The sequence below is a fragment of the Poecilia reticulata genome, linkage group LG4 (assembly GCF_000633615.1).
Source record: "Poecilia reticulata strain Guanapo linkage group LG4, Guppy_female_1.0+MT, whole genome shotgun sequence".
Classification (NCBI taxonomy): domain Eukaryota; kingdom Metazoa; phylum Chordata; class Actinopteri; order Cyprinodontiformes; family Poeciliidae; genus Poecilia; species Poecilia reticulata.
This window is the reverse complement of record NC_024334.1, coordinates 12,279,504-12,305,291: the sequence shown is the minus strand read 5'-3', so window position 1 is coordinate 12,305,291 and position 25,788 is coordinate 12,279,504. Positions and strand designations below refer to the sequence as shown.

The following is a 25,788-nucleotide window of genomic DNA, read 5'->3' as shown; positions in this document are numbered from 1 at the left end:
AGGGAGAAAGTAAATGCTCATTTGGCCTTGCTTGTCATAAAAGATTTGAATAATTGCTTCCCCTGTCTTTGAAAAATAACTGGCACATTAAGGAAAGGAGATATTTTATTAGTGGCTGATCTGTAACTTATAAAAGAGCAACACACATTTGCTTAGCTTGATGACATGGTTTCTTTACCATTTTCAAAAAGGGAAATTATGTCAAAAAATATTTTTTTCCTTCTCAATTTGCCAGTGTGATCTCATCAGGAAGAATATTGTAAAGAATCAGTGGTCCAGCATAAAAAGTTTTCTCCAGTTTTCAGTCTTTTACTGTGTTGTGACCAGAAAAGCTCTGACTGAGCTATCAGACAGAGGCAAAAAGTGTCTATGTGAAAAAAGAATTAGGACACGTCATTACACATCCACTTCTTTTTTAAAATGTTCAAGTATGGATTTCTAACACAGATATATATGTTATGTTTCAGCAGAAGAGTGACTTAATTGCATTTAAACAACAAAATTGAGCCTTTTCATTCGTTAAATAAAATGTATCAATAAAACTGGTAGTTTGGGGGAAAAGTTAGGACACCCTACTCACTCTTTTAGTTGAAAAATCTTTTTGCTTTTAAAACTTTTCACGATTTAACTGGAGCTGCGTTCTTGTGAAGTAATTTGGGCCACTGGTATCATTTTCCCATCCTTGAAAATGAGGTTACTCTCCGCTGTTGTTCAGTTGTTTGTATGAGCCACGTTGCGCTCGTAGCCTTGAACAGACAAAGCTCATTGTTTTCACTGCACAGGAATTTAGAGCATCGTTGAAATGTGTGAGAGTTATGCTAATTATAAGATAACATGAATTAGAATTGACTGGAGGGCAGCGTGTGATTGGCCCGCAGTGGTTCTGTTGTCATCCTCTGTGTCTATAGCTCACAGGCCAACAGACATGATGTAAGAAATGGTAATAATGTGATAATGTGTTTATACGGAGGGCTGGGAAGTTTAGTGGGACACCGTCATCTGGTCCAGCGCAGCTCATATGAGCGCAGCCAGGGGAAATGGTTGAAAGAGGACTGTTTCCAATTTCTTTTAAAAACTTAAACTTCTTGTTTCCTTTCTGTTTCAGTATTACTTGGATTTTCTACTTGTTTCTCACTAATGAAGAAATCAGCTGAAATACTCCCAAAGCAAAGCGGATATCCAGTTCCTTGCACACTGTCGTGTTGTAACCACAAACTTTCATTAATTTTATTTGTATTGAGGCCAGGGTTCAGCAACCTTTGCAACTCAAGCAGCCAATTTTTCCTCTGTAGCTACAAAATAAAATGTGTATTTAGTCAAATGAAACGTTTCTTTCTGCAGGGAGAACCAATCACCTTCTGCGAGGAGAGTTTTGCCAACCATCGCTCGAGTACGATGAAGAACTTCCTGTCCATGGCTGTCAACCTGCAGCTCTTTAAACAGGTACAGACAGCTGTGTATGTTTGTCTCTGCTCAACTGGCACTCTTTTCTGCATGTTGGAGATAACAAAATGTAAAAATAACAACAAAAAAATGTGGGAGTTAAGTTTGTTTTCTGTTCTACAATTTAATCTGTGTGAAAAGGGGCAGATTTCTCATCATTCTTGCTTATCATTTTCTTCTGTCACAGTTACTTATACAGTGTATCTTGTTGGTGTAGTGTATATAAAGAACACACAAGTAAAAAAAAAACCAGGACATATTTAGTCGCCATCTAGGAACTGCACTTTTGTTAGGAAGCCCAACAAAAAACCTTAAGCGGGTTTTTTGTTGGGAAGTGATTGTTACAGATGGACGCCGTCTCTCAGCAAACTGTCAGCTGCTCAGGGTTTGCGGTTAGTATCTTGACAGTTCAGTTGTTCAGAATGAGGAGGAATTTAGAAGAGCAAAGCCCGGATTATGGACGGTTACTGACCCTTTCAAACTGTTTACGGTCATTATCGCCGTGCTCAGATTTGAATGTTTCTCTGTTTATTCAGTTTTTATCTTCAGTACAAACAAAAGTGATAAATTAGGGCTGCAGAGTCCACTGACTGTATAAAACCATAACAAGTTTGCATTCTGTCCTCAACATGTTTGTGCCAGTCTGTGAAAGCACAAAAAGCTCCTGCCAGACTGTAATGAAAGTCGTTTCTCCTCTGTGGTGCTCAGTGTCTTGTCTGTTTAAGGAGGTGTTCTCTATTCATGTGTGGTGTGTTTAAAAAACAAATCACTCATGTATACTTAATGTTTTCCCTCCAAGTCCCTTCAGTAATGCTAAACTTAGCGAAACCAATACAAGAGGAAAGGCACCTCTGGCTTTCCTCTCGCTCTTTTTCCCTCACCTCTTTGTGCTCTCTGACCCATGATAGTTGTGTGATTTCCCCTCGAGAGTACAGAACAGCGGCCCTCAATCAGCCTTTTGTTTCTCTGGACACCCTGTTCATAATTTTCCCAGGCAGAGGAGATAGTGAGCATCAGTTCAAAGCCTCCTCCAGGCCGGCTGCCTCCTCAAGCGGTAGCATTGGGAAACAGGTCCTTATCTCCTCCTCCTCCCCCTCTCGAGAGCAGGGGATGGGGTGAGCTTATCTACTTCACTCCTCTTTCTGCTAAAGTGAGCGGGGCCAGTGGTTTTGCCCGAGCGATGCTCTGACCATGACCCACATCCGCTCAGAAACACACATGCAGTGCTTCTCTAGCATGGCCACACACATGCACGCATAAATTTTTATATTGATAGGTACATGCTGTGGGAATGAAGATGTGCTCTTGGTCAGTAGTTTCTTATTCAATAGTTTTATCTCAGCTACTTTTGTGTCTTGGCCAATATTTCTCCTTATCCTGTTTCCAGATGCATGGTCTACATACTGACAAACACACAGGTAATGGAAACAAAAACCAAGACAGAAGAAAATTGGTCTTCTATTTGAAATGCCAAACTTGACTATTCGTGCAGAGCAAAATTACCATTCAAGATAAAAGTAGTGATTGCAGCTTTTGCAGCTTGAGTTTGAGTTCATAATGCAAAGATTTGTCTGGTGATTCATACAGTGAGAAATAGGAAATCAGTTCCCTTGTTGTCCGAGTTGCAGTACATTGGAGACCCATTAAGCTGGCGTTCTGCTGGGACTTGAGTGTCTTTAGTCGAGTCCATCCTACCGTTTTTCAAATGACCACTCTTCTGTTTAATACACTAAAATTATGTCAACATTCATATAGATATTGTAATTTGTGCTTCTGACCTGCATTGGTAAACAGGACATATTATGCAAAATTCTCATTTTGCATGTTTTTGTATTTCCATTTGGGTTTCTACTGCTTATAATAACAGGCCAAGTGCTTAGAAAACCCTGAATACAAGTCAGTTCTTTGGTGTCTGGAAAATGAGCCACTTCAAAAACTGCCCGATTGTTAAGTCACATTTGAAAGGCACTGCCCTGTTACCTAGCAACCCCAGCCAAGCCAAGCCCTGTTACCTAGCAACCCAAGCAGAGGTCCCACATGTTTGGTCGGCTGGTTTTGCTGGTGTGTGTGCTATACAATGGCTGCTGGAGAAGACAAGTGTTTTGCTGTTGACTTACCTTCCAAAAACCACTTGCTGCATTGTAGTTAGTTGTGCAGGAGGCTCTATTTCTGCTTTTCAAAGATGTAAGGTTGTATACTTGTGCACCTGTTGGCAGAGAGTGTAAATGTTCAGCTGGGAGGGCGTGGCCAACAGCAGCTTATTTAAAGCGACAAGATGCCCTAAAACATTCTGGAAGGAGCTCGAAATAGTCTGAACTGAGCAAACTAAAATCTCATCGTCTATGAATGTTTTTGTGCAAAAAATGTTTCAAACATTTGATCCAAGTCATACAATTAAGACGGTGAACATGAACTTTTGATTTTGAAGAAATTAATAGTTAAATCTCTGACATGTTATTTCTCCATCTATTGTGGCATTTAGCGAATAGAAATAATTTGATCACACTAGCTGATCTAAAGCAAGAGAAGCTTGCTCTGATTTAACTTCAGAGAGTGAAAAAGCTGTCTGTTGGTGTATGCAAACTTCTGGTTTTAACTGTTTTTTTTATTTTGAAAGTCTGAGGGTTGGTTGGGTTTTATGCCCTTTGAAAATAGAACAGTTTCCACAAAAGTTGCATTGCACAAAGCATTAGTAAATCTTGTTTCAGTCTCATATTTAATAGATATTATCTGTTTTCATTTCAATGAAACAGATCTCTAGTTTCATTGAAATTTACCCCGATCTCTAGTGGAAGTCCATACATCTTGAATAAAATCAAATTCACTTTAAATTATTCATTTATTTATTCTTAAAACAATACCCAAAGTCTGGGATTTTGTACTCTTGGCCTTACTGATTTTAAATCTTCAAAATTTAAACCATACTGTTGGACTCTGTTGACCTCAGTCCACATTAAACAGTCCAAACCACATGTGAATACCTCTGAAGTGTTACCTGAGGTGGAGGTGTTACCATATCTTAGCAGGAAATTGCTTTTCTACATGTACTTTTTTGATTGATTGCAAGTGTTTTTCACTCCCTTTAAATTACCCGTTTAAGTAACAGTCCCCTCATTTGAGCAGCACGGAGCTGTTAATCTAAATCTGCAGCACATTATGAATAATTGGAGAGTTAAATTGCTCATTTAACTGAAAGAGTTTGTCTTTTTACAAGACAAATTTTATTGACAATCTTACATTGCAGTACACCTGGTTATATTAATGTTAGAGAGGATATGGTTAAATTACCATTGTTCTAATGAGTTTATATGACCTATAAAGCGATAATAAAAAAGAGCATATTGGAGTGGTGTGCTGAAAGAAAACCAGAACGCAAACCATAAATAATTGTATCTTTTTCTGAGTAATAGTCTTTACACTAATCCTAAAATACACACTGAGGCCACATGCTTTTTAAAATGTCACATATTCACCTTCTTGCTCTTCAGGCTCTTTTTTTTTCTTCCTCCACTCGGTCAAGCAGTCCATCTTTGTTCAGAACAGAACAAGTGGGAGAAGTCTTCAGAAGGAATGCGGGGGAACATCTGTCAACATTAACCTGCTTCCTATCAACCGTCTCCAGCTCCTGCACTCACTCAGGCTCTCAAGCACACTTCGATTGTCATGTGGATATTATGCAAACAGAGATGGAGTAAATGAACCCTTTTCTTCTTGTTGCAAGAGCCTGAAGGGGCACTTGTACCCAGATGGTTTACTGCCTGTAGTCTTCTATATGTATATTTATTCAGTTTTGGTGTATATGAGCAGAATTGCCAAGGCAGTATTGGAAAGAGTCTCTGAAAATAGCAAAGCCAATTTTTACATAAATCTTGGATCTCTTAATGCATTTCCTCCATAAAGTACAGAGTTAACAAGCATGTGGCACCACTGAACAGATTTCAGTACTGTTGATTTCAAATGTTTCCATCCGCGCCTCGTGAGATTTTGAGGGTTTTTTTTCCTGTACGCTTGATTGACATCTCTCCCAACATATCTTGCAGTGTCAACAGCTGCCACTTTCTCCTTGGTCGTAGTCTTTACTCATGGGGACTCTTCAAATAAAGAAGTGTTTGGGCTCCTTTTATGCTCTACATTCATGTTGCTCTAAATGAACTTCTGTCGATTCTTAATTTCTGGCTATGCAAACTAGAGGCCAAACAAACTGAGGCAAAAGCTGCAGGATCAATAACTTTCCTCTTTTTTACCAAGTTAAAACAAAGTCCCTTTACAACATGTAATGAAGATTGATTTTGTTAAATTCACAACCTTTGCATGGATTTGTAATTGCAATCGCCAAAGCAACTTTTTTTAGCAAATAAACTAATTAGGTTTGTAAATGTGCTATCTTTATGTTTCTGTGCAAATTTGGACATTTTTGTGTACATGTGTTTAATGTCAGGTCTGGCCTCCTGAAGTTGAACAGTGGCTACTGCAGTTGAATTTTCCTATTGGTTATAACAGCACAGTTTGGTTAGCATTTATGTTGCAGACCCACGTTCAGGTATGAAATCGTCTCACTGGTCAGCTGCTTCACAGAATGTCGACATATTAGTAGCAGGAAAAATCTCTACATTAGTTGCTAGTCACTTTAAAAAATCGCTACAGGGATTTAAGTAATTGTTAAATATCGCGATAAAGTGCATAAGTTGGTTCTTCGTTCCTGCTCAGCTCCACTTTTGGCCACGCCCCTCAATATATCTTGACTCCGCCAACCTTAGTGGAATTTTTTCTAAATTTGTTTGGGGGCAGAGTTTTGTTTTCACAACATGACTTTGTAGAATGTAACCCTAATTTTATCTTAAACTTTAGCCTTAAGGTAATATTAAGGCTCCCTTCTATGGGAGAGAATGCCATTCCGGTGCCTTGCATATGTAGCAATACACCTTGAACCTTTTCACAAACATCATTTTGTGCTAGAAGTGTTTTTATTTCTGTTTTTATTTTTTATTTTAAAATAAAAATATGAAAAGTTTAGTGTGCACTACTATAGATTAGGTATGAAGCTTCATACAAGTTTATAAGCGTTGCTAAGCTTTGAACAGCTGATGGAGTTTAATGCGTCATCCGAAAAAGGAAGTACTGAACTACGAACTGATAATCTGACAGGTTGACCCAGCATGGCATTAATCAACAGATCCATTGTAATTCTGGAGATTCTCCAATTTGAACAAATTCAAATTGTTCAAATTTGAATTTGTTCAAGCTTGCTGTAGCAACAGCTTGCTGTAGCATGCACAGCTTACAGCAAGCTATTTTGCAAGAGAAATTGGAGAATTTCTCTTGCATTGAATCGTATTTTCCTTCTATTTTACAATTAAAGACAATGAGATGCATTGAATTTTGTGGCTGTTAGGTGAGAAAAAGTTAAATAGATCTGAAAACTGCAATATTCTAAAATCATCTGTTTCGTGTTAATAAATCTGACCCCAATTTGGTCTTAAAATTTTAAGTGCTTTTTCTTCTCTCTCTAAAAACAGAGAAAATGACTTTCTCCCCTTTGTTACTGTTCATGCAGATGTAACAGATGTTTTTTTTTTTTTTTAGTGGTGGTTTACATGTTTGTGATCACAGCCTGCCATTGTTGAGTAATGTCCAATTAAGGCCCACAGCGAGGCAGGTAATCTGGCCAGGGTTTGAGTGGGGGTGCAGGGTGTTTAAGTGGAGGCTCGGGCTAGGTGATGATTTGGGTTGATTATCTCCGCTAATTGGACCAGCCATGTAGCGGAGCAGCCGATGGAGTCTGCAGTCTCACCTCTCATTAAAATGATCTAATGATTAGTTTCCAGCTCTCCTGACCAGAGGAGCGGGTAGCCGTGTCGGTCGCTAGTTAGCAGGCTGTCCCTGAGGACATGCACCCAAGAACAGGCTGTACTGGTGTTACACTGCGGACGTGCTAACACAAGGGGGAGGAGTAGGATTGTTGCATTAACAAAAAAAAATAAAAAAGTGGTCTGACAATATGTTGCTGTCAAGTTTATTTTTAATTATTATTCTTGAAAGACTATACTGCCATTTGTTAGTTATTAAAAAAGTTAAATAGGGTTTGGAAGGTTGAAGGTTTATCTCACTAATTAATGATATCAGTTAAAAAAGTTTGCCTTGAAAACACAGATGGACTTTTTACATAAACTGTAATTATTTTCATTGTGATGTTGCATCATTTTTACCCGTTTTTCCACCTACCTGGACAAAACAACATGGCTACAACTGAAAATATTTCTGCATATGGTTCAAGTGTCAAAGATTATATCAATATATAAATATATCCATATGTATGTATATGACTCCTGAAAGTAAACTTTTCTGTTTTTTTAAAGGACTTTATTTTTATTCAGAGTTTATAAAAATGCTAGACAATCTATTGCCCTTTTCCCCAGAGCTTTATTAGTATGTAAAATATTGAGACATTACCAGTAAAGTAAACTTGGACTCAGTTAACATGGGGATTTCTATGATTGTTTCTTAAATTAGGAAGATGTTCATTGTTAATAACTATGTCAAAGCTTTGACAGGATATACAACAGAGTTAAACTACTCCTGGTGTGGCAGCAGATTCTTTATAATGGTCCAAAATGCTCTAGAGGTTTTAATGTGTTTGTAACTGTAATCTCTCTCCTCTGTTTTGATTTAATCAGCAAGCAAACTCTTATCGCTTTTTTATCCGAACAATGCACATAGTTTATTAATTTAACTCGACGAGTGTTTGTTATTGTTTATTTCGTGACATATTAATGTGCTGTTTGTCACTGAGCTAATAAAACGTGCAGCTGTCTCGGCTGTTAAGTGCTTATTTATGACGTGGAGTTTAGTGGGCTCCGTGTTACAAAGGGAGGAAATGAAACTTCCTCATGTCTCAGACAGTGTGCAGAATTTAGACTGCAGCTCTAATCCCTCATCTGCTCCATATTAACAAATCCCTATTACCTGGAAACCCACCTAATCTCTGGATGTAGTTTCCGTCAGGTAGGATTAATAACACCCCTCTGAGGCTTAAGTGTTTGAATCTGTGTATATGTGAGTGTGCCCCCTCTCCCGCTTCCCCTCCACTCCTTTAATAAGCATGTTGTAATTTATGGTTGCAGTTCATCGACGGACGGCTGGCCAAATTAAACGCAGGCCGCGGCTTCACCGATGTGTTTGAAGAAGAGATCACAGAGGGGGGCTTCTGTGGAAGTGAGTAGTGCCAGACTTGTCTGTCAATAAGATTAACTGTATTTATTTTTCATATTTATTGCACCTGATTGATGCTGCTGTGCTATTGTTCATGCGAAGCACAGGGAGGGGAAGAAAAATAAACCAAAAGAGTTATGTTTAACACTTTTACTGCAGTAGAAATTGTGTTTTCAACCAAGTAAAGCTTTATGTGTTAAAAAAAATTGAAATAAATATGTAAAACCCATTATGATGGTTGAGTTAGCATCGTGAGCTACAAATGTCATAAAATCAACTCCTGGTTTTTCAGTCGTGTTGCTCAAAACTCTCAGTTCTGACACCAGAAATGTGAAAATGAACAGACCCTCTATCACTGACTATATTAGCTAAAAACAATGCCACTGTAAATTTACCACAAACAGGAGCTTCTTTTCCTAAGAAGCTCCTGGAAATCTTGACTCTTTTTGGGAAAGAAGAAGAAGTTGAAATGGCAGAGCTGATCTTGAGTCTTTGGTTTGGCCCAACTATGAATCACCAGCATGTAACGCTCTACTTTGTTCAAGATGCTGATCTGTCTTCAGGAGTCTTGATGAAGATGAGCATGTTATTGCCGTATATGCATGTACATACCTGCATATGTATAAAGTACATCTGAATAAAGTAGTTTTTTAAGAAAAGAGTATTTTAGTTAACTTACTGAATTGAACAATTAAAACACAAAGTGACATATTTAAATAATTATGGCTTGCAACTCATGAAAGCCCAAAATTCTAATTTAAGAAAGTTAATATTTCACATAAAACCAAAGAAAACATGTTTTTAATTCAGAACTGTCAGCCTACTGAAGGTTTGCTCTTGTACTATGAAGTATATGCACTGAATTCTTTTTCATGAATTACAGTATCAATGCTCTTTGATTTTAACAAGGACCAGATTGCTACATATTGAAACTACAGCTTCACAATCCTCTCAAAGCTGTAGTTATACTTATCAACCACATATATTTTCTAACACACTTTTTCCTTCCACTTAACTTTTCATTAAACTATTTTGATACATCACTAAGTGAGGACCTGGTTTCTCTGTCAGTGACCGTTTTTATTTTCTTGCTTACCCTCCTCAGAGATGTCATTGACTCAGCTGGACAGATTTTAAGCCAGCCAAATATTTTCAGTACAACTTCATTTTTCCAACATCTGGTGACATGAAGATAAAGACCAACAGGTTTTGGCTCTTGGCCTTTGTCACAGGATCATCAGGATGACCATATTATAAAACATCTAAATATATCACTCTGCTACAGTTTCACTTTTTGCATTTAAATGAAAGAAATCGGTTAGTTTTTCAATAATATTCTAATATGTGGGCTTGTGCCTGGATTGTATTTCTGCTTAACATTTCTATGGTGTATGAAGAAGCATGGCTTTGAGTAAACAGCACTCCTGCATCATCTCTTTACGCATAAAGCATATGTAAATAATCTCCTGCTAAGTCAGCATTGTGCCATTTATAGCACACATAAGCACCACTGCTATGAAATGTATGTTCCCAATAATAATCGTACCTAATGCAATGCTGCTCTTTGCAAATGTCATGCCTGCACCGACAGCTAGAGAATCCTTGACTACAAGTTCAGTATTTCATGCCAAGCTAAAAGCCAAACAGAAATGTGTGTGTGTGTGTGTGTGTGTGTGTGTGTGTGTGTGTGTGTGTGCGTGTGCGTGTGTGTGTGTGTGTGTGAGGTTTCTCTCTTTGAGAGCATGACTTGCTGGATTTTGTGGAAACTGGCAAAAAAGGAAAACCCTGTTAAATTTTAGTGCAAGAATGAAAAATGCATCTGAAAACTAAAATAAAACATTGCCCTTGATCGCATGGCCTTTCAGAGTTTCCTTTCAGATTCCTGTTTGAATTCAGAATCAAAATTTTATCTCATGCTGACAACAAAGAACCGCAGATATCAGAAAAATCATTTTCTATGAAACTGAAAAAGAAGTTTAAGGGAAAATCCTAGCAAAATGTTTATTAGTCTTCATTTTTCATATTTTGATTTATAATGTAACAGTTGTGTTGTCCCTTTACAGCTAAGTATGGAAATGTTTGGATGTAATTTTTCTTTTTGCTTCTTAAATAAAAAACTGAAGTTGTGCACTAAAAGAAACTGAAAGCAAAGCACCACAACCCAGTGGTTTGTTTTTATAAAAGATTCTTAAAGCCTTAGAGGATTCTCAACAAAATGTCGTATGGTTGCTACAATTTGTGTTAAGTTTTAACTCCCAAAGATGAAGGTTTACCAAACAGCTTAAATATTTATTTTATTCTTACTTTTTCACACTTTGAAGTTTGTGATCATCCAAAACATCAGACAAAGATAAACCACGGAAACACAAAAAAGTGTTTCAAATGACGATTTTCTTTATTAAAGTTGAAAAATTTGAGTTTATGTGAAAATATAGCTGTAAATATAGGGTAAATGGTTGGGCAGTAATCAGGCCCAAACTTGGCCTGATTACTGCCACACCTGCAGATTTAAGTAGTTATTGACATAGAACCAGTCTGACTGCACAAAGTAGGCTGAAATGTCACAAAAAGCAGCACATCATGCCTTGAACCAATGGAATTCAGAAACACATGGGAAACTTCCATCCATCAGTCAACAAAGGTTTTAAAGTCATTTCCAAGGCTTTGGGACTCATGAATCATGGCAGCTGCATTTCCATTACAAATGCACATAAAACTTTGACGAAAAAACACAATTTTGCAATTGTGGTGTTTCTATTAAATGAAAGGCAATTAAAATTGAACCACACACTGCACCGTCCTCCTCTTACCACTTCTTGTCTCCTTCGTCTTTTATGAAACCAGTCAAATCCGGTTGCTCAAGTGATGCGGAAAAAAAAGATTCTATTGCAGTTTTGCAAAGTACACACATTTTTTACAGCTGAAAAACGACCTCATCCATGCATAAGAACGATTTATCGAAAAAAAGGTGTTTTTTATTTTGTAAATTGCCATGTTTCCATTAAGTTCTTCATTAATCCAATTCATTCATTTATACAATCAATGAAAGCGCAGCAGCTGATTGCTAGAAGTCCTCCAAAGTGATGGAAAAACCTCATTTCTAGTTATCACAAACATTGTGGAAGTTATGAAGTTTAGGGGGAAATTTCTTCCACATAGATCCTGGTTGGCATGGATATTTATTTTTCTTTAATAAAGGCAATTATAGTTTGACAACTGCATTTTGTATTTACTTGTCTTTGGATGATGTTCATATTTGTTTGGCAACCTGATGTCAAACAAATATGTGGCAAAAAAGGACAATTAAGAGTTAAAATATAAGAGGTGAATGTTTTTTCACAGCTCTGTAAGTCATTCAGTCCTAAAACCTTTTTAAACTATAGTTTATTCAGGATTGTTTTTCTGGGTCTGAGTGTTGCTCATAGTGATTTATAATGTTGCTTTTGAATCATCCTGAAAACAGCAAGCTTCTGATGAAACGGTGATTAATTCATATCCCTGGTTTTCCCTCACCTCCTCAGGTAATTCAAGGTCCTACCAGCAGTGGATGCACACTGTGAAGGTATTTACACAACGTCCTGTACAGCATCCAGCTTCTCTCTCCGGGTTCCTTGCGTTTCATTTTTATTCTCCACTTATATTTAATTGAAGGCCTGATTGACACAGCTCAGTGTTTGAAGTCTTGCTGTTGCCTTTGGAATGAAGGGGTTGCCTGAACGTGCAGATCCAGCTGGAGTGTGTGAGTGTGTGTGTGTAGCGGCGCGTGCAGCAGGACACTGGATACAGACAGGGAGGAAGACAGAAGCGATTTGACGTGACAAGACGTCCTCCGACATGACATGTTGATCTGGCAGCAAACACAGGCGTTACGCCGCTGAACCAGCCCAAGAACATACATCTCTTCTTCCTTCATCTCTTTTGGGCCCTTCCCTCATATCCTTTCCTTCCCTTATCTATCTGTCTTTATCTCTCTCCCCCTTTTCATCTCTGTCACCCCTCCCCCCGATTTCTCCCCCGTCTCTCACTCTCCCTCACCCTCCCTATCTCCCCACGCCGTCAGCTAAGGCTGAATTAGTTCTCTAGAGTGCTCTTCAAAGGTTTGTTAAAGTTCACATTTCCTGACTGACAGGGATCTATAAGAGAGGCCTTCACCTCGGCCCCTCTCCTCCTCTCTTTCTGTCAACTTCTGAAACGCTGTCTGCCATTTACTCTGTTTAGCCGTTTAGTCGGCGTTTTGTGCTTACACTAAAGACCAAACTGAGAAGAAAACAGCAACTCTGAGAGAAAAGAAGAAAGACACCGAGAGAAACAGATTGGGCACCATAATGTCAGCCTTCCCAACTCAGAGGATGAAATACAGTCCCCTCCATCACTCCTTTAGGCTTCTTTTTAATAAAAAGCTCTTGAATGCTGTGAATTGCTTAGTGTATGCTAGTTTATCAGCACCATTTTATGCTGTTCCTGCAATATGACTGAGCGATGCAGAGGTTTGCATAAATTTTAAAAATATCTGATCATTTCATTGGTCAAAGTTTAGCTTGGAGTAATTTTTGCTTTTTATCTTAGAAGGCTGTGACACTGACACTAAATTTACTCTACAAACTAACTATTAAATACTCTATAGGATGTTTAATGACTGGGCTATTAAACCTTCAATTTAATCAAGCTCATGAAAGTCCAACACTTATCAGGAGTTTAAGCTGATCAGTTTTGGAGGTTGAAATTAGATTTCTGATGCCTGACATTAACCTGAAGGGGAGAAGGAGCCACCTTTTTATCCATCAGTGAACTTAGAAAGAGCCTCATATTGGGTCGTTTTCTCTCTCTGAATCCTATTCCAGGTTTTCATGTGTCCATCTCAGCTTGAGACATAACTGGCTTTTTCTTCTCCAACATTTGTATTTTTTTAAAAGCAAGATTCTCTAAAGTAAATATGTTTACTGACTGAAAAAAGGATTAATCTTTGGATAAAAAAAAAAAAAAAACTTAGATTTTTTTGATATTTGACTTGTTGATCAAAAAAAAAATTGGCCAATTTTTAATCCCTTTTAGATGATTAGTGCCTCGCTGCTGCTATTTTTTGTATTTGATATTTTGCTGCTGAACCCAATTTCTCAAACCCAATTTATCAGGTCCACTATAACTACAGATTAATTCAAATAAAAACAGGAACGTTTCTGCACCAGCATCCTGTTTTTTGGCTATTATAGCAGATATCTCTCTATATTCATGAGTCTTAAATATATTCAAATCATTTTGAATCATTTTATTAGTTTGTATCTCTGGAACATGTTTGACTCAACTCCATCATCCTGCATTGTGTATCAGGTGGCAAATAGTCATCAAAAACAGTTTAATGTTTTTGATTGTGTTTGTAAATCATGGTCACACTGTGAAAATAAAGTTTTTGTATCTTTTGAAAACTTTATTTTCAAGTTTCATGTGGGTTTCTCACATTTCAGGATTCCAACTCATTTAATGGTCAGTTTGGAAGATCAATTCAAAACACAATCCAGCCCCTCCTTTACAGTGAAATGAAACTTTAGTCACCTTTAGGAAACATTATAAAACTTAAACATGAACGTGTTAAGTTGATTTGTTCAGTGGAACCAGGCTGCTCCTTTATATCTCGATTTTTCTAGTAATAATAATACAGCAGAAGTACTTTTCCTTACCCATTTAGACTTTAATTAGTGCCTTTCTGCCAATAGAGGAATCTAAATGTCACACAGGGGAACTCGAATGGCTCATGTAACATTTGAGATTTCCTATTTATCGAATGTTTCAGATTCAGATATTTTCCAGTTTTAATTCATGATAAAATGTGTTTTTCTAAATGAAGCCATAACAGATTTTTGTGTTTAGTGATTATCACCAGAAAGTATATTTACATTATTTTTTTTGTCTTGGTAAAATGACCTTTTGCATGTTGTTAACAATAGCTAACTGGGTCTTTTTATCGGCTGAGCTCACCTTAGGTGAGCCATATGAGCACAGGCATTTTCCTCTCTACATGCTCTAATAGGTGCAGCTGTAGGCTTTAGTCAGTTTGATTCAGCACAACTTCAAAGTTTTCCAAAGCCCATTTCAGTGTCTGTTGGTTTGTAGTTTAGGCTGTTAAAGATGCAGTATGTAACTTTTAAAAAAGTATGTTTTTTTTTTTGTTTTTTTTACATGTTGAAACTGTCACCACATCATGACAGTTTAATATGAGACAGATAATCTGTCCACCTCCTCCCTGATCTACTATTGTCGTCTGAAGAAATGCACCACTCCAAGTCAGAAATAACCAATCAGAGTCTGGTTGGCGTCTGAGCGCTGTCAATCAGGCCTGTGCGCGTGTTGCAATGCCTTGTGCCTTTTGTGACGACACTAAAAGTAATAAAATCCATAACAACCTTTAAAATCCCATATTTTTGTCCTTGTATGAAAGCCTGGTTTTGTGTGTCGATATGTGAAATCTTCAAATCTCTGAATATTGTTTTCTTTTTTGTCACAGAGAGGAGGAGCATTTTTCAACACAGCTGTGTCAAAGGTATTTAATACTTGGTTTTTTTTCCAGTTCTAGATTTATTTTTTTTCCACAGAAAGAAGTGGTACTCTTGAATGTTATAATGCATGTTCAAAAACATGTTGATTATAATTGGTAATGTAGCTAAAGAGCATTGTTCACGGCTGACTGTGGTGTTGTGCGCGGTATAATAGGTGGTCAGGGTGCCCTTTCATGTTATCGCCTCCTGTTAGCGAGCGAGGCTCTCTCATCCAGCCTTTTGTCTGCGTGTTTTTGCCACAGGGATCAAAGAATTTCTTGATGTTACACGAAACCAGAGCAGAATGCTAATTCGACATGTTTTGATTAGTAATCTGTCTTTGTGTCTGTGTGTGTTTGTGTGTGTTTCACCCCTCCTAGGCCAAGGTTCATGCCAAGCGGGGCATTCGGGACTTTAAGGGCAGACTTAAAGCAAGGGTGAGCCGGCATGCACCGACACAGCTGCATGCCAACACACACGCACGCGTGCGCGTACACACACACACGTACACAACTTTGTTCAGAGGCATGCAGACAGACACATGCCTCCTCATAGAAACAGACAGGAAGGCTGCTTTACATGGAGTGTGTGATTCTGACGTAGGGGCCTTTTAATGACTGTTGAAGCCTGCTTAGCGCTTTGTTCGGGGCTGTACATTTTTAACTAGCGCCCCTCTGGCTATGGCCTGTCATGTCATCCGAAACCCCAGCCCTTCTTTCTCTTTTATTGTCTGCATATTTCATCAGTGAGCCTGTGATTTCCTCAAAGCTAATGTAACGAGGTGTATGTTTCCATAAGCCTGATGGATTTGATAAGGCAATAGCAGTTTGATCTGTCAGTGGGAAGCGAGGAGAAAGGGCAATGATGACGAACACGAGGCGTGCGCTTCGTTCTGCACAAACACATTCGGTGGAGGCAAACACAGGTGCAGAAATCTGTTTGATTTTGAAGTTAAGCAGATTTTCATGTTCGTTCAGAGGAGAAATTAATTTGTGATTGCACAGAGTCTCTGCTGCACTTTTTTCAATCAGCTCCAGGGATATGAGAGCATGAAGAATGTGTTTAAGGTGCATCATTAATATTCTGTGCTTTTAATCTTTGAAGAAATTTGTTTAAAATATTAAGATAAGCATAGAAATGTCTTGAGAATAGGCTAGGTGATGTGGACTTAAAATTTTATCACAACATTATGAGGAACTATGTGATACGGTGTGTCAGGGCCATTGTAGAAAGGGGGAAAAATTCTGCCAAAAACTTCAGAAATTCTTAGAAGAAAACAAGGAAAATTCTGAGTTTGAAAAGTCAAAAATTTGCTTGACAAAACAAAGAAATGTTTAGATGAATCTCGGAAATTAAAAAAAAAATTAATTAGGACAGTTTTTTTCTGGAAAATTTGAGAATTAAGTTTCTGAGTTTCCTCTCAAATTTTCAAACTCAAAAATTTCTGACTTTTTTAGTGGAAGCTACTGTAATTGATTACTAATAATCAATTACACGTTTGTGCCCTTTTGGCATTTTTGCAGTTCCCTCCTTCCTTCAAATCAAGACTAGTAACCCTTTGCTTAGAGTTGCCTTTGATTAGAAATAACTGGAACATAAATTGATCTTAGTTTTTATTCCAATATTTTATGATAATGATGTTTGATGACAATGGCGACCTGTAAAGGTGGCCCCGCCTCTCGCCCATTGTCAGCTGGAGATAGGCACCCACACCCCTCCCAATGGGATAAGGGTGTAAGAAAATAAATGGATGGATTTTTGATGATGAATTGTTTGTTGTTTCATATTTTCTTCTTGGAAAGCACCTTGAATTGCCTTGTTGCTGAAAAATTTATAATTTTTATATTATTAATTAAGCAATACAATATTTCACTGCAAGAAGTAGAACTTATCCTATTTAAGTTTCTCACATTAATCTAAAATCGAAGTTTAGCTTTGTGTTTGAAATTTTGGGCTTGTTTTTCATAATAAAAAAACTGTTTGAGGAGGTAATATTGTTCACTAGTGAATGAGTTTGGTTTAATGTTCTGTCCTTCTGTAATCCATAGAAACCGTTTCAATTAGCGGTTAGGATTTACTTCCCCAAAAACACAAAGAAGGCAATAATATTCTCAGGTCTCAGGTTTACTTGTACATTTTAAAGATGTCTGAAAAGTACCAGAATGAGTAGAGTAGCGCAGCGATTCTCCTTCCCAATATTGTTGCTGCACACTGCCAGTCGACTGGCTGAAAGAAAGTTCCTAAGTTTTTTGCGGGGATTTTTTTACGCTTTCAAGAAAAACAAATTCAGCTATTTTGACATATTTCCAGTTGGAAAAAATACAATCATAGATTGAGAACTAAAGTATCTCCACCCTTAACTTTTACTAATGCAGCACTGCTTTTAAACTACAGCTTAAGAAATTTGAATATATTTGTAGCAAAAGAAGAAATTATTTTGTTTAAAATACAATGAAATGATACGTTTCTTCAAGGTTATCATGCTCCAAGAATCTTATATTGGTTGATGCCAAACAGCTCATTTATTTTAAAATGTGCCACGTAATGCTTTTTTTAAGGTAAATAGTTTTACTTCAGGCTATAAATAAAATATATAAGCAGACTGATCTTTTAACCTGTGAATTAAATGTACTTTACTGGATGATGTGCAACATTTATACAGCTCAGAAATCCACACATTGGTGCTCACACTGATCACTCAATAGACAGAAAGTCTCAGATTTATATTCATTATCATCTCTCTCTCTCTCGCTCTCGCTCTCTCTCGCTTTCTCAGGAAGACGAAGAAGACGGGATGACAGTCCGTCCAGGGTCTCCCACCAGCACCAAGAGCCTGTCTCCAAGGAGACTGCAAAAGATGAGACGGGTACGACGTGCACGCGCACACACACACACACACACACACACACACACACACACACACACACACACACACACACACACACACACACACACACACACGCACGCACACACAATGCTACAGAAGCACATCAGTAAATGAGTTATGCACATTTACACTGCCTGATCACACCGCAGCTCAGTTTTCACTTGACCAACATGAATTCAGCCTTCCACTTTTGCACTATTTTCTGTCCACTTTCCTTTCTTGTTGCAATTTTTTTTCTCCTGTTTTTTGTAGCTCCAGATCTTTTTTTTTCTTCTTATCACCATCCTACTTCTCCTCTCTCCCCCCCTCCTCACACTCTCTGTTGGAAGTACAGCAGTTTGTCAGGGTTCCAAATGTAATCATAAGCATTTTTCCTTCCCTTTCAACGCGCTCGTTGTTGTACACTCAGTGGTTTTCTCTGAACAGCACGGACAGTCGTAGCAACTCATCTGCTGGTCAGCATTTTCTCTGAAGAATTTGCTTGTGCTCCAAAAATGGATTGCAAAAATCTTGTCTTTGTTGTATGCAGAGCTGGCGCTTGATGTGCAAAACACACAATCATCAGTAAATATACCAGGAAGGATGACATGTTTTCTAGTTTAATTATAACAAACTAATGAAGAAGTTTATTTTTTCTCATTCTAAAAGTGAACACAAGTTTCATAAGGCAGGGAGTTTCTAATTATGCGAAAGTAAATTGGTCAATGTTACTTTTTTAAGTTTTGACACAGACTTTGAATTTGATTTAGATCAGTACTTTGACTGGGCCAATCTGACATGAGTATGCTTTAATAGAAACCGGTGGTCGCCACCTTCAGTCCTCAGCAATCCTGCATGTTTTAGACAGGTAGGGTAATTTTATTCATGTAGCACATTTTCATCAACAAGGCAATTCAAAGTGCTTTACATGAATTAGAATGAAATACAAACAAAACAACAAACCAAAATAAAGACAAAAAGGTAAATGTGTAAAACTACATATTGGTTCTCCATGTTTAATAAGAATAGGTAGTCCATAATTAATTAACTAGTAGGGGTTTCTCTGGATTCTTGTTCTGATAAAACTAAATGTTGGTTCTCCATGTTTGATTATTGTTCTGGGTTGTTAGGTAGGTGGTACTTTCTAAGCTTGTTCTAGATTTGGAAACTAATAGGGAGGTGTTTCTCTAAGTCTTGCTCCGATATTAAAAGTATTAAGCTAAATGTTGGTCTGAAGTAATAAGTATACCACAGTTTATAAAAGGAGCTAAATGTTGATCTAAGGTAAGGAGTACGCCACAGTTTCCTGAAGTAATAAACTAAGCCGTTTTGTAGATGTGCCACTGATCTTCATCATTCCATCCTGACTCTGTGTTCAGTCTGGTGTTCCTGCTGGAAGGTGAACCTCCACGTTTTTTGCTGCCTCTGACCAGTTTTCTTTCAGAATCGTCTCAAGCCTCTTCACAAACATCACCACAGGATCGTGCTGTCTGTTCATGTGTTAGTTTTCCACCACTCAATGTCGCTTAGAAATATCAGTGTGTCTCTCATCTGGCCAGACCTTCTGCCACATGTTTGCTATGTTCCTTACTTAGTTTGTGGGAAACTCCAGAAACAATTAAACGTTCTTTCCAGTCCTCCATAAAAATGGAGTGAACAACTAATAGTTGTCCTTGTGACCCTTTCCTCCTTCCTGCATCATTTGTCCAGAGTTATCATGTATTTTGGCTGCTATTTTGAACAATGCTCTCCTTTTGCTGTCGGTGGACATGTGTTTGTTAGTAGGTTTGCGTTTTTACCACACCCTTTTTGTTTTTCAGCCGTGGTTTTAGCAAAATGCTCAAAGCTTTGGGATATTGTTTTATAACCTAGCCCTGCTTTTAATTTTTCCGCCACTTAATCTCTGATCTGTCAGCTCTGGTCTTCATTAAGATATTTTTTTCCACCAATATAATGTAACAAACTTTTGACATCTTTAGAGAAAGAATGTATTTATGCAGTGATTAGATGACGTGCAAGTAAACACCATTTATAAATCACCTGACGGCAGTTGTTTACAAAAACTTTTTCTTTAGGGGTATCAAGCATCAGAAGGGATCAGTACAAATGCACACCACACTCTTCAGATTTTTATTCATTCCAAAAATTTAAAGTGATGCAAAAAGAGAATAATTTACACTAGGACAAAATCATTTTATTTGGCATAAAATTTCAAGTTATTATCTGCAGGCTGAGTAGAAATGCAAGATATTTTGAAAAATTCACAATAATTAATTTCTTTGCGTTTCTCCATCACCTAAAATCAGAATAAAATACTTTAAAACTCGTAGTTGAACCGTGAAAAAAAAATATATAAAAGTTAATACTTTCTCAGGGAGCTTTTTGTCATCTTCCACCTCATATCTACACCTCTGTGGAGGATTTTCCACCTCTTATTTTTGAACACATAAATTGTAAGTGGACTCTGGGGGAAAAAAAAAAAGTAACAACAACAACAAAAAAACCAACGGATGCCTGCATGCACATGCTGACATTTCGGTCGCAGCCGCGTACGGGTGTGATTAGGAGAGCTTGTGCTGTGTCTAATTAGCGTTGTGTTTCCTGTGTGTGTGATGAGGCTGGAAAGTCTTAGTGTGGGGAAGGTGTGACGGCCGGGGGAGAGAGGAGAAGAACGGCAATTAGGGATTTTCTAAAGGCCTCCTCGGACACCCTCCTCCCCCGCCGTTCCCTCTCAGACAAAGACGGCCCGTCGCACACACAGATTGACTGTTAACACACACACACACACACACCGGGCTCAGGATACACACTCACACCCATGTTCATGCCACTGAGGCCTACTCATTGCCACAGTAACAGGTCCCTGGAGACGGCGGGAGGAGGGACGGTCAGGACGCAGGACGGCGTGTTCCACAGCGTGGCTTTTGTGTGTCTGTTTACATGTAGTCAATCACTCTCTAGTTAATCATACACTCTGACCATTACTGTCTTTTCTTACTGGCCCGCCTCCCTTATTTTGGTGGATTAATAATTAAACGCGTCTATATTAAAACTCTTATAAGCTCATCAGGGTTTTTGTGTAAAACATGATAAATGAAAACAAAAACTGTAAATTCAGAAGCCAAGAGGAGCTTCATAATTCATGGTTGTCGGTTTTTATTAACCGTCAAAAAATGGAAACTCCATAAAAATTTATTTAGAAAATGTTGCAAAATTTATAAATTTGTTTTATTTTCCGGCTCGTCTTTTTTCATTTTTCCACCGAGACTGGAAACGGAAGCAAAACCCAAATCATTTAGGTAGAGATGCTCTCCAGGTCTTTGTTTTCTGAAAGCACTCCTTTCTATTTTCACCTGTTTATTTCACGGCATATTTACATTTCTGTTTGTGGAATCGTTCCAGCTCTTTGTTTTTCACCTTTTATCCATAGTTTTTTTCTCTCTTTGAGGCTGACTCCTATACATCGTTGATGCTGATGTTCGTTCTGCCCACAACCGTCTTGACCAGGTGTTCTTTCCTGGAGAAATTGATCTCACGAGACCAACACTGTTAAATAAAGGTTAAGTGAAATTACCTGCAAACATCCCCCACTCGGCAAGCTCCCTTTTGCTTGATCAACCTTTTATTCTTCGCTCCATTTATAGGGTCAAATCTCTGTCCATACCATCTGCGAATACTACAATGACAGCGTTTCGTTGCCAAATCTAACAATAATGCTTCAATCTGGCTTTGATTTATTTATTTGACTGGGAAAAGATTAGAAGGCAATAAAACTCGATAAAGAAAATAGTTTTCAGCTGCAAAAACTCAAAAAGTGATGAAGTAGAAACCTCACAGTTGGAGGAAAACAGGCTTTAACCTGTTTTTGAAAATGTATCTAATTTAACTGTTTATCTATACATGGTAGTTTGAGAAGTACTGAGTCAGTATGTACATTTAATTGTTCTCAGGGATGCATCCTAACTTAAATGTTTTAACAAAGCTGAATGATTAACTTGACTTCTTTTTTTTTTTAGGTTTAATGTTATAGGCCAACACAATGTTGCTCATAATTGTGAAGTTGGAGAAAAAGGTTTAATGCTTTTTGAACTTTTTTTTTTTTTTTTTTTTTTACAAATAATTCTGAAAAATGTTTTCCGCATACACATTCAGTCTCATCAGTACTTTGCAGAAGCGTCAGCTGTTGGTGGTGAAGTTTCTAGCAGTGTTGCACATCTAAAGATGGAAAATGTTGCCCTTTCTTCTTTACAAAATAACTCAAGTTCAATCAGGGTAGATGAAGATTTGCTGTGGTATCAGTTTCAAAGTCTCATCACAGTTAAAAATGACCAGACCATGATGCTTTCACTGCCATGTTTCGCTGCCTGTAGGTTCTGTTCTGTAGATTTGTAGGCTGGCAGATTGTCCAGCCTGAGCTGTGCATCTCTGCAGCTCCTCCAGAGTCTCCATGCTCTTCTCTGGTTGGTGAATTTGTCTTACACAGTTTTCCCTCTGACCCGTCTGTTGTGTTCCTTGATCTTCATGAATCTCAAGGAAGTTCATTAATTTTCTCCATGGAACAGCGTATTCACACTGAGATTGAAATACTGAGTCTGAATACAAAAATGCAAGCCAGATTTTTTTTATTTTTGTCTTATTTGCCTTTGTGTTGGTCTATTATTAAAATCACAATTAAATTAAACATGTAAAAAAAAAAAAACTTAAATATACAGGACATTGTATATCCAAGTTTTAAACAGCTGGGGGACTTCAGGAAAAGTTTGTCATCAAATAATTAGCGACATTCCACGTTATTGTAGAAAGCAAAGATTCCTTTTGCATTTTTCGCGTTGTTCGTATTTGAAGCCAACATCTCTGTCTGCCTCATTTTAATTAATCACAGGAAAATAGTCTGTTATGAAATTCCTGTTCTATTTGCTCAGCTAACTCCTGCGCCTAAGTGGAAGCGCCGCTGTCACATGTATCTAGATTTCAGCTGCATCCGGCCGTGTGAGTGATTTGTAACGATCGGTGAGTGTGTCGACGGAGGATGTGGGCGTGAATCCTTTCGTTTGACGAAAGCAGGACTGAATTGGACTCTTGAAATTGTTTTTTTATTTCTTCTGGCTCCTTTAGCACCAGTATCTGTTTAATATTTATTTTCACTATATGCAGCGTGTTTGCTTGTGTGTTTTATGTGCTTTTGTGATGCAAATAAAAAGTATGTCTGTACCAGAGCTCTTTAATCCAAAGACTACATTGTGCCTGTGTGCTCAGCGTGCACAAACAGGCATGCATTTTGCAGTTTGCCTCAGGTTGGAAGCTGCAGAGTGACAGCTGTTAAGAGCACAGAGGAGAGGTAGAGGTTGGGACAGTGTTATGGACAATGACAGCCAGCAGGCGTGCGGCCGGCCTGAGCCCCAGGCTCACCTGGTGAGGTAGGAGGGATGCCAGCCTGGAGAGCAGCTCTGGGTTCAGGGGAGACTGGGGGGGCTAACACAGATGTAAAGCAGGAAAAAGAAATCACAGGTGTTTTTTTTTTTGTTTTTTTAAAGACTGCTCACTGTTTGCCTGAGTTTTTTGTGCCTCCTGTATTCACAGCCTGCAGTGGTTGAGTGTGGTTCTCAAGAAATGTAAATTAGGGGCTGAAATTTGTCTTAGAGCTCAAAGATTGATTTCTACACATGTTGCTCATTGAGAGTTCACTGTGTTCAGGCTACACCATAGAGATGGTCTCTGCAGAAAGTGAATAGATGGTGGATAATTCATACCGTAATAATGAGCTGTAAATTATGGAGCATATTTGATTGCGTTTGTCGAGTTGAAAATGATATTTTTTAGTATATTTAGCCCAGTTATGATGATAATTTCTTGTATTAATGCTAGACATTTGAATGCATCACAGGTTAGTTTAAGTGCAGTGTCTCTCTCCATAGCTGAGCATGTGTTTTCATGGTTATTTGTATGCATTTGTTGTCTCCACTTGCTCTGTTCATATTCTCCTCAGAGACTTGCTGCCTTCCTCTCTGGAGCTAAAGTGCCATCTACTGGTGGTTACAAGGTGCTGCACTGATTTGCAGACATGGTCATTTCACTGTGAGGGTTTAGTTTGCTCTGACAAAATGAGCATACTGCATTCTCCTCCTTCTTCTTCTATTGCTCCCGTTTAAGGCAGAAAGGAAGCAACGTTTCAGCTGCAGCCAGCTGGACAGACAAACTGTGAATTTCTCCTCCTGTTATTCCTTTTTTTATTCGTTCTTTTAAAGCAAACAAATAGTTGGCCGTTCATATGCGAATTCTTTGGTTCTCCCCAACGTTTGTTTGCATTTTACCAGCGTTCCTTAACATGCACTGCCAAGCTGTGAGATCACTGCCCACTCAGAAATACTATATAAAATGTATGTCCAGCTCGTTTTTTGGCCCGGGTGCAGAGAGGCGTAGCTGCTTCACTTCGCCGGTCGCACAGAGAGAAAAGTCGAGTGGAGGGAAAAGTTTGTTTCTCCTGATCAAGTTACTGTAATGCATTTAATGCATGACCATTTAGAGCAATTTAAATCTAAAGATATATTAGCTTGGATGCATTTCATAGCTTGACTTTAGCAAAAGAACATTTAAAGAGTAGATAAGTGGTTTTATTACAGCTTTCCCTTTTAGATTTATATTGTGGACTTGTAGCACGGCTGTTTTGATCACAATTCACGAATAAGCTCTGATCGGTAATAAGCAGATTTGAACAATTTGATGTTTTTATTTAAAAAGTTTTAAACAAACCAACCAGCAGTGTGTGCTCTGATGTATTTTCTTTTAGTTTAACCTTTTTTTTTTATGTTAGGAACATGTTTTGATAATTACAGAGGCTTATCTTTTAATTACGTCATTTTTTATTGAATTCAAAGCTACCTTAACATTTTGACCTGCAGCACATTTTTTAGCCCTGTTTAAATCCATAGAAAATTCATAATTGCTTAAAAATCAGCAGATCTGACCTCAAAGGCTCATGAAAATTGGTCTAAAAGAGTCTGGTCAGGGCATCTGTTGAATAAAAAAATGCCTCTTTGATGTGATTTTTTTTTTTTTTGTATTGATCTATTGCAATTATCAGGCATAGTCTGCTCAAAAGCATTGATAAAGATGTACAAGTTATAGGCCAGAGATGACAATATTCCCTTGATCAGTCAGTGTTGTGAAGGTGAAATACTAAAACATTATGTGTTGATTATGCCATACAGTATTTTATCTTCTGTTGTAAATTTGCCCTTGCTTTAGAATCTCATTTGTTTTTATGATTGATGTTATATTTTCACCCTTTGTGTGAATCTGCATCCATTTGCCTCACATTTTTCTGCTGGTAATGAGTTTCCCCACAAAGGAGCAACAAAGGATATTTCTATTTCAAATGATCAAAGAAATACATTTTTACTATAAAGCATCAAGACTAAGTTTTCCCATCGTGGCATAGCAGTACAGAGGTTTTCTGTCCGTCCAGGTTGCGTGTCTCCCTGTTTAAATCCAGTGGATAAAGAACATCTACATCTTAAAACAAAAAGACAACTGGTACTTTTAGTAACAAATCCGAGGCACGGAGGTATAAAGTGAGGTATTAAATTCCCCATTTTCTCTTGGAATGAAACATGCAAACTCTTTTGAGAAAAGTGTTTATTTTAGATTCAAAGCTCGTTCCATTTAATTGTGAATCAGATCTGGTTGTAAATGACTGATGTGTGCAGCTGTCATAAATTGTCTAAATATTTATTATGGCTA

The 25,788-nt window shown here is 37.9% G+C and overlaps 1 protein-coding gene across 2 annotated transcripts in view; it reads left to right on the top strand.

Annotated features, from left to right (window-relative positions):
- The window catches only part of dennd1b (DENN/MADD domain containing 1B), a 139,229-nt gene that overhangs the window by 101,401 nt on the left and 12,040 nt on the right, over positions 1 to 25,788 (top strand). For both annotated transcript variants that reach the window (XM_008406565.2, XM_008406566.2), the window contains 6 exons: positions 1,342 to 1,443; positions 8,565 to 8,655; positions 12,174 to 12,214; positions 15,152 to 15,187; positions 15,563 to 15,619; positions 17,959 to 18,048. In XM_008406565.2, coding sequence (XP_008404787.1) covers positions 1,342 to 1,443; positions 8,565 to 8,655; positions 12,174 to 12,214; positions 15,152 to 15,187; positions 15,563 to 15,619; positions 17,959 to 18,048 — 417 coding nt within the window. The remainder of the gene's footprint in view (positions 1 to 1,341; positions 1,444 to 8,564; positions 8,656 to 12,173; positions 12,215 to 15,151; positions 15,188 to 15,562; positions 15,620 to 17,958; positions 18,049 to 25,788) is intronic.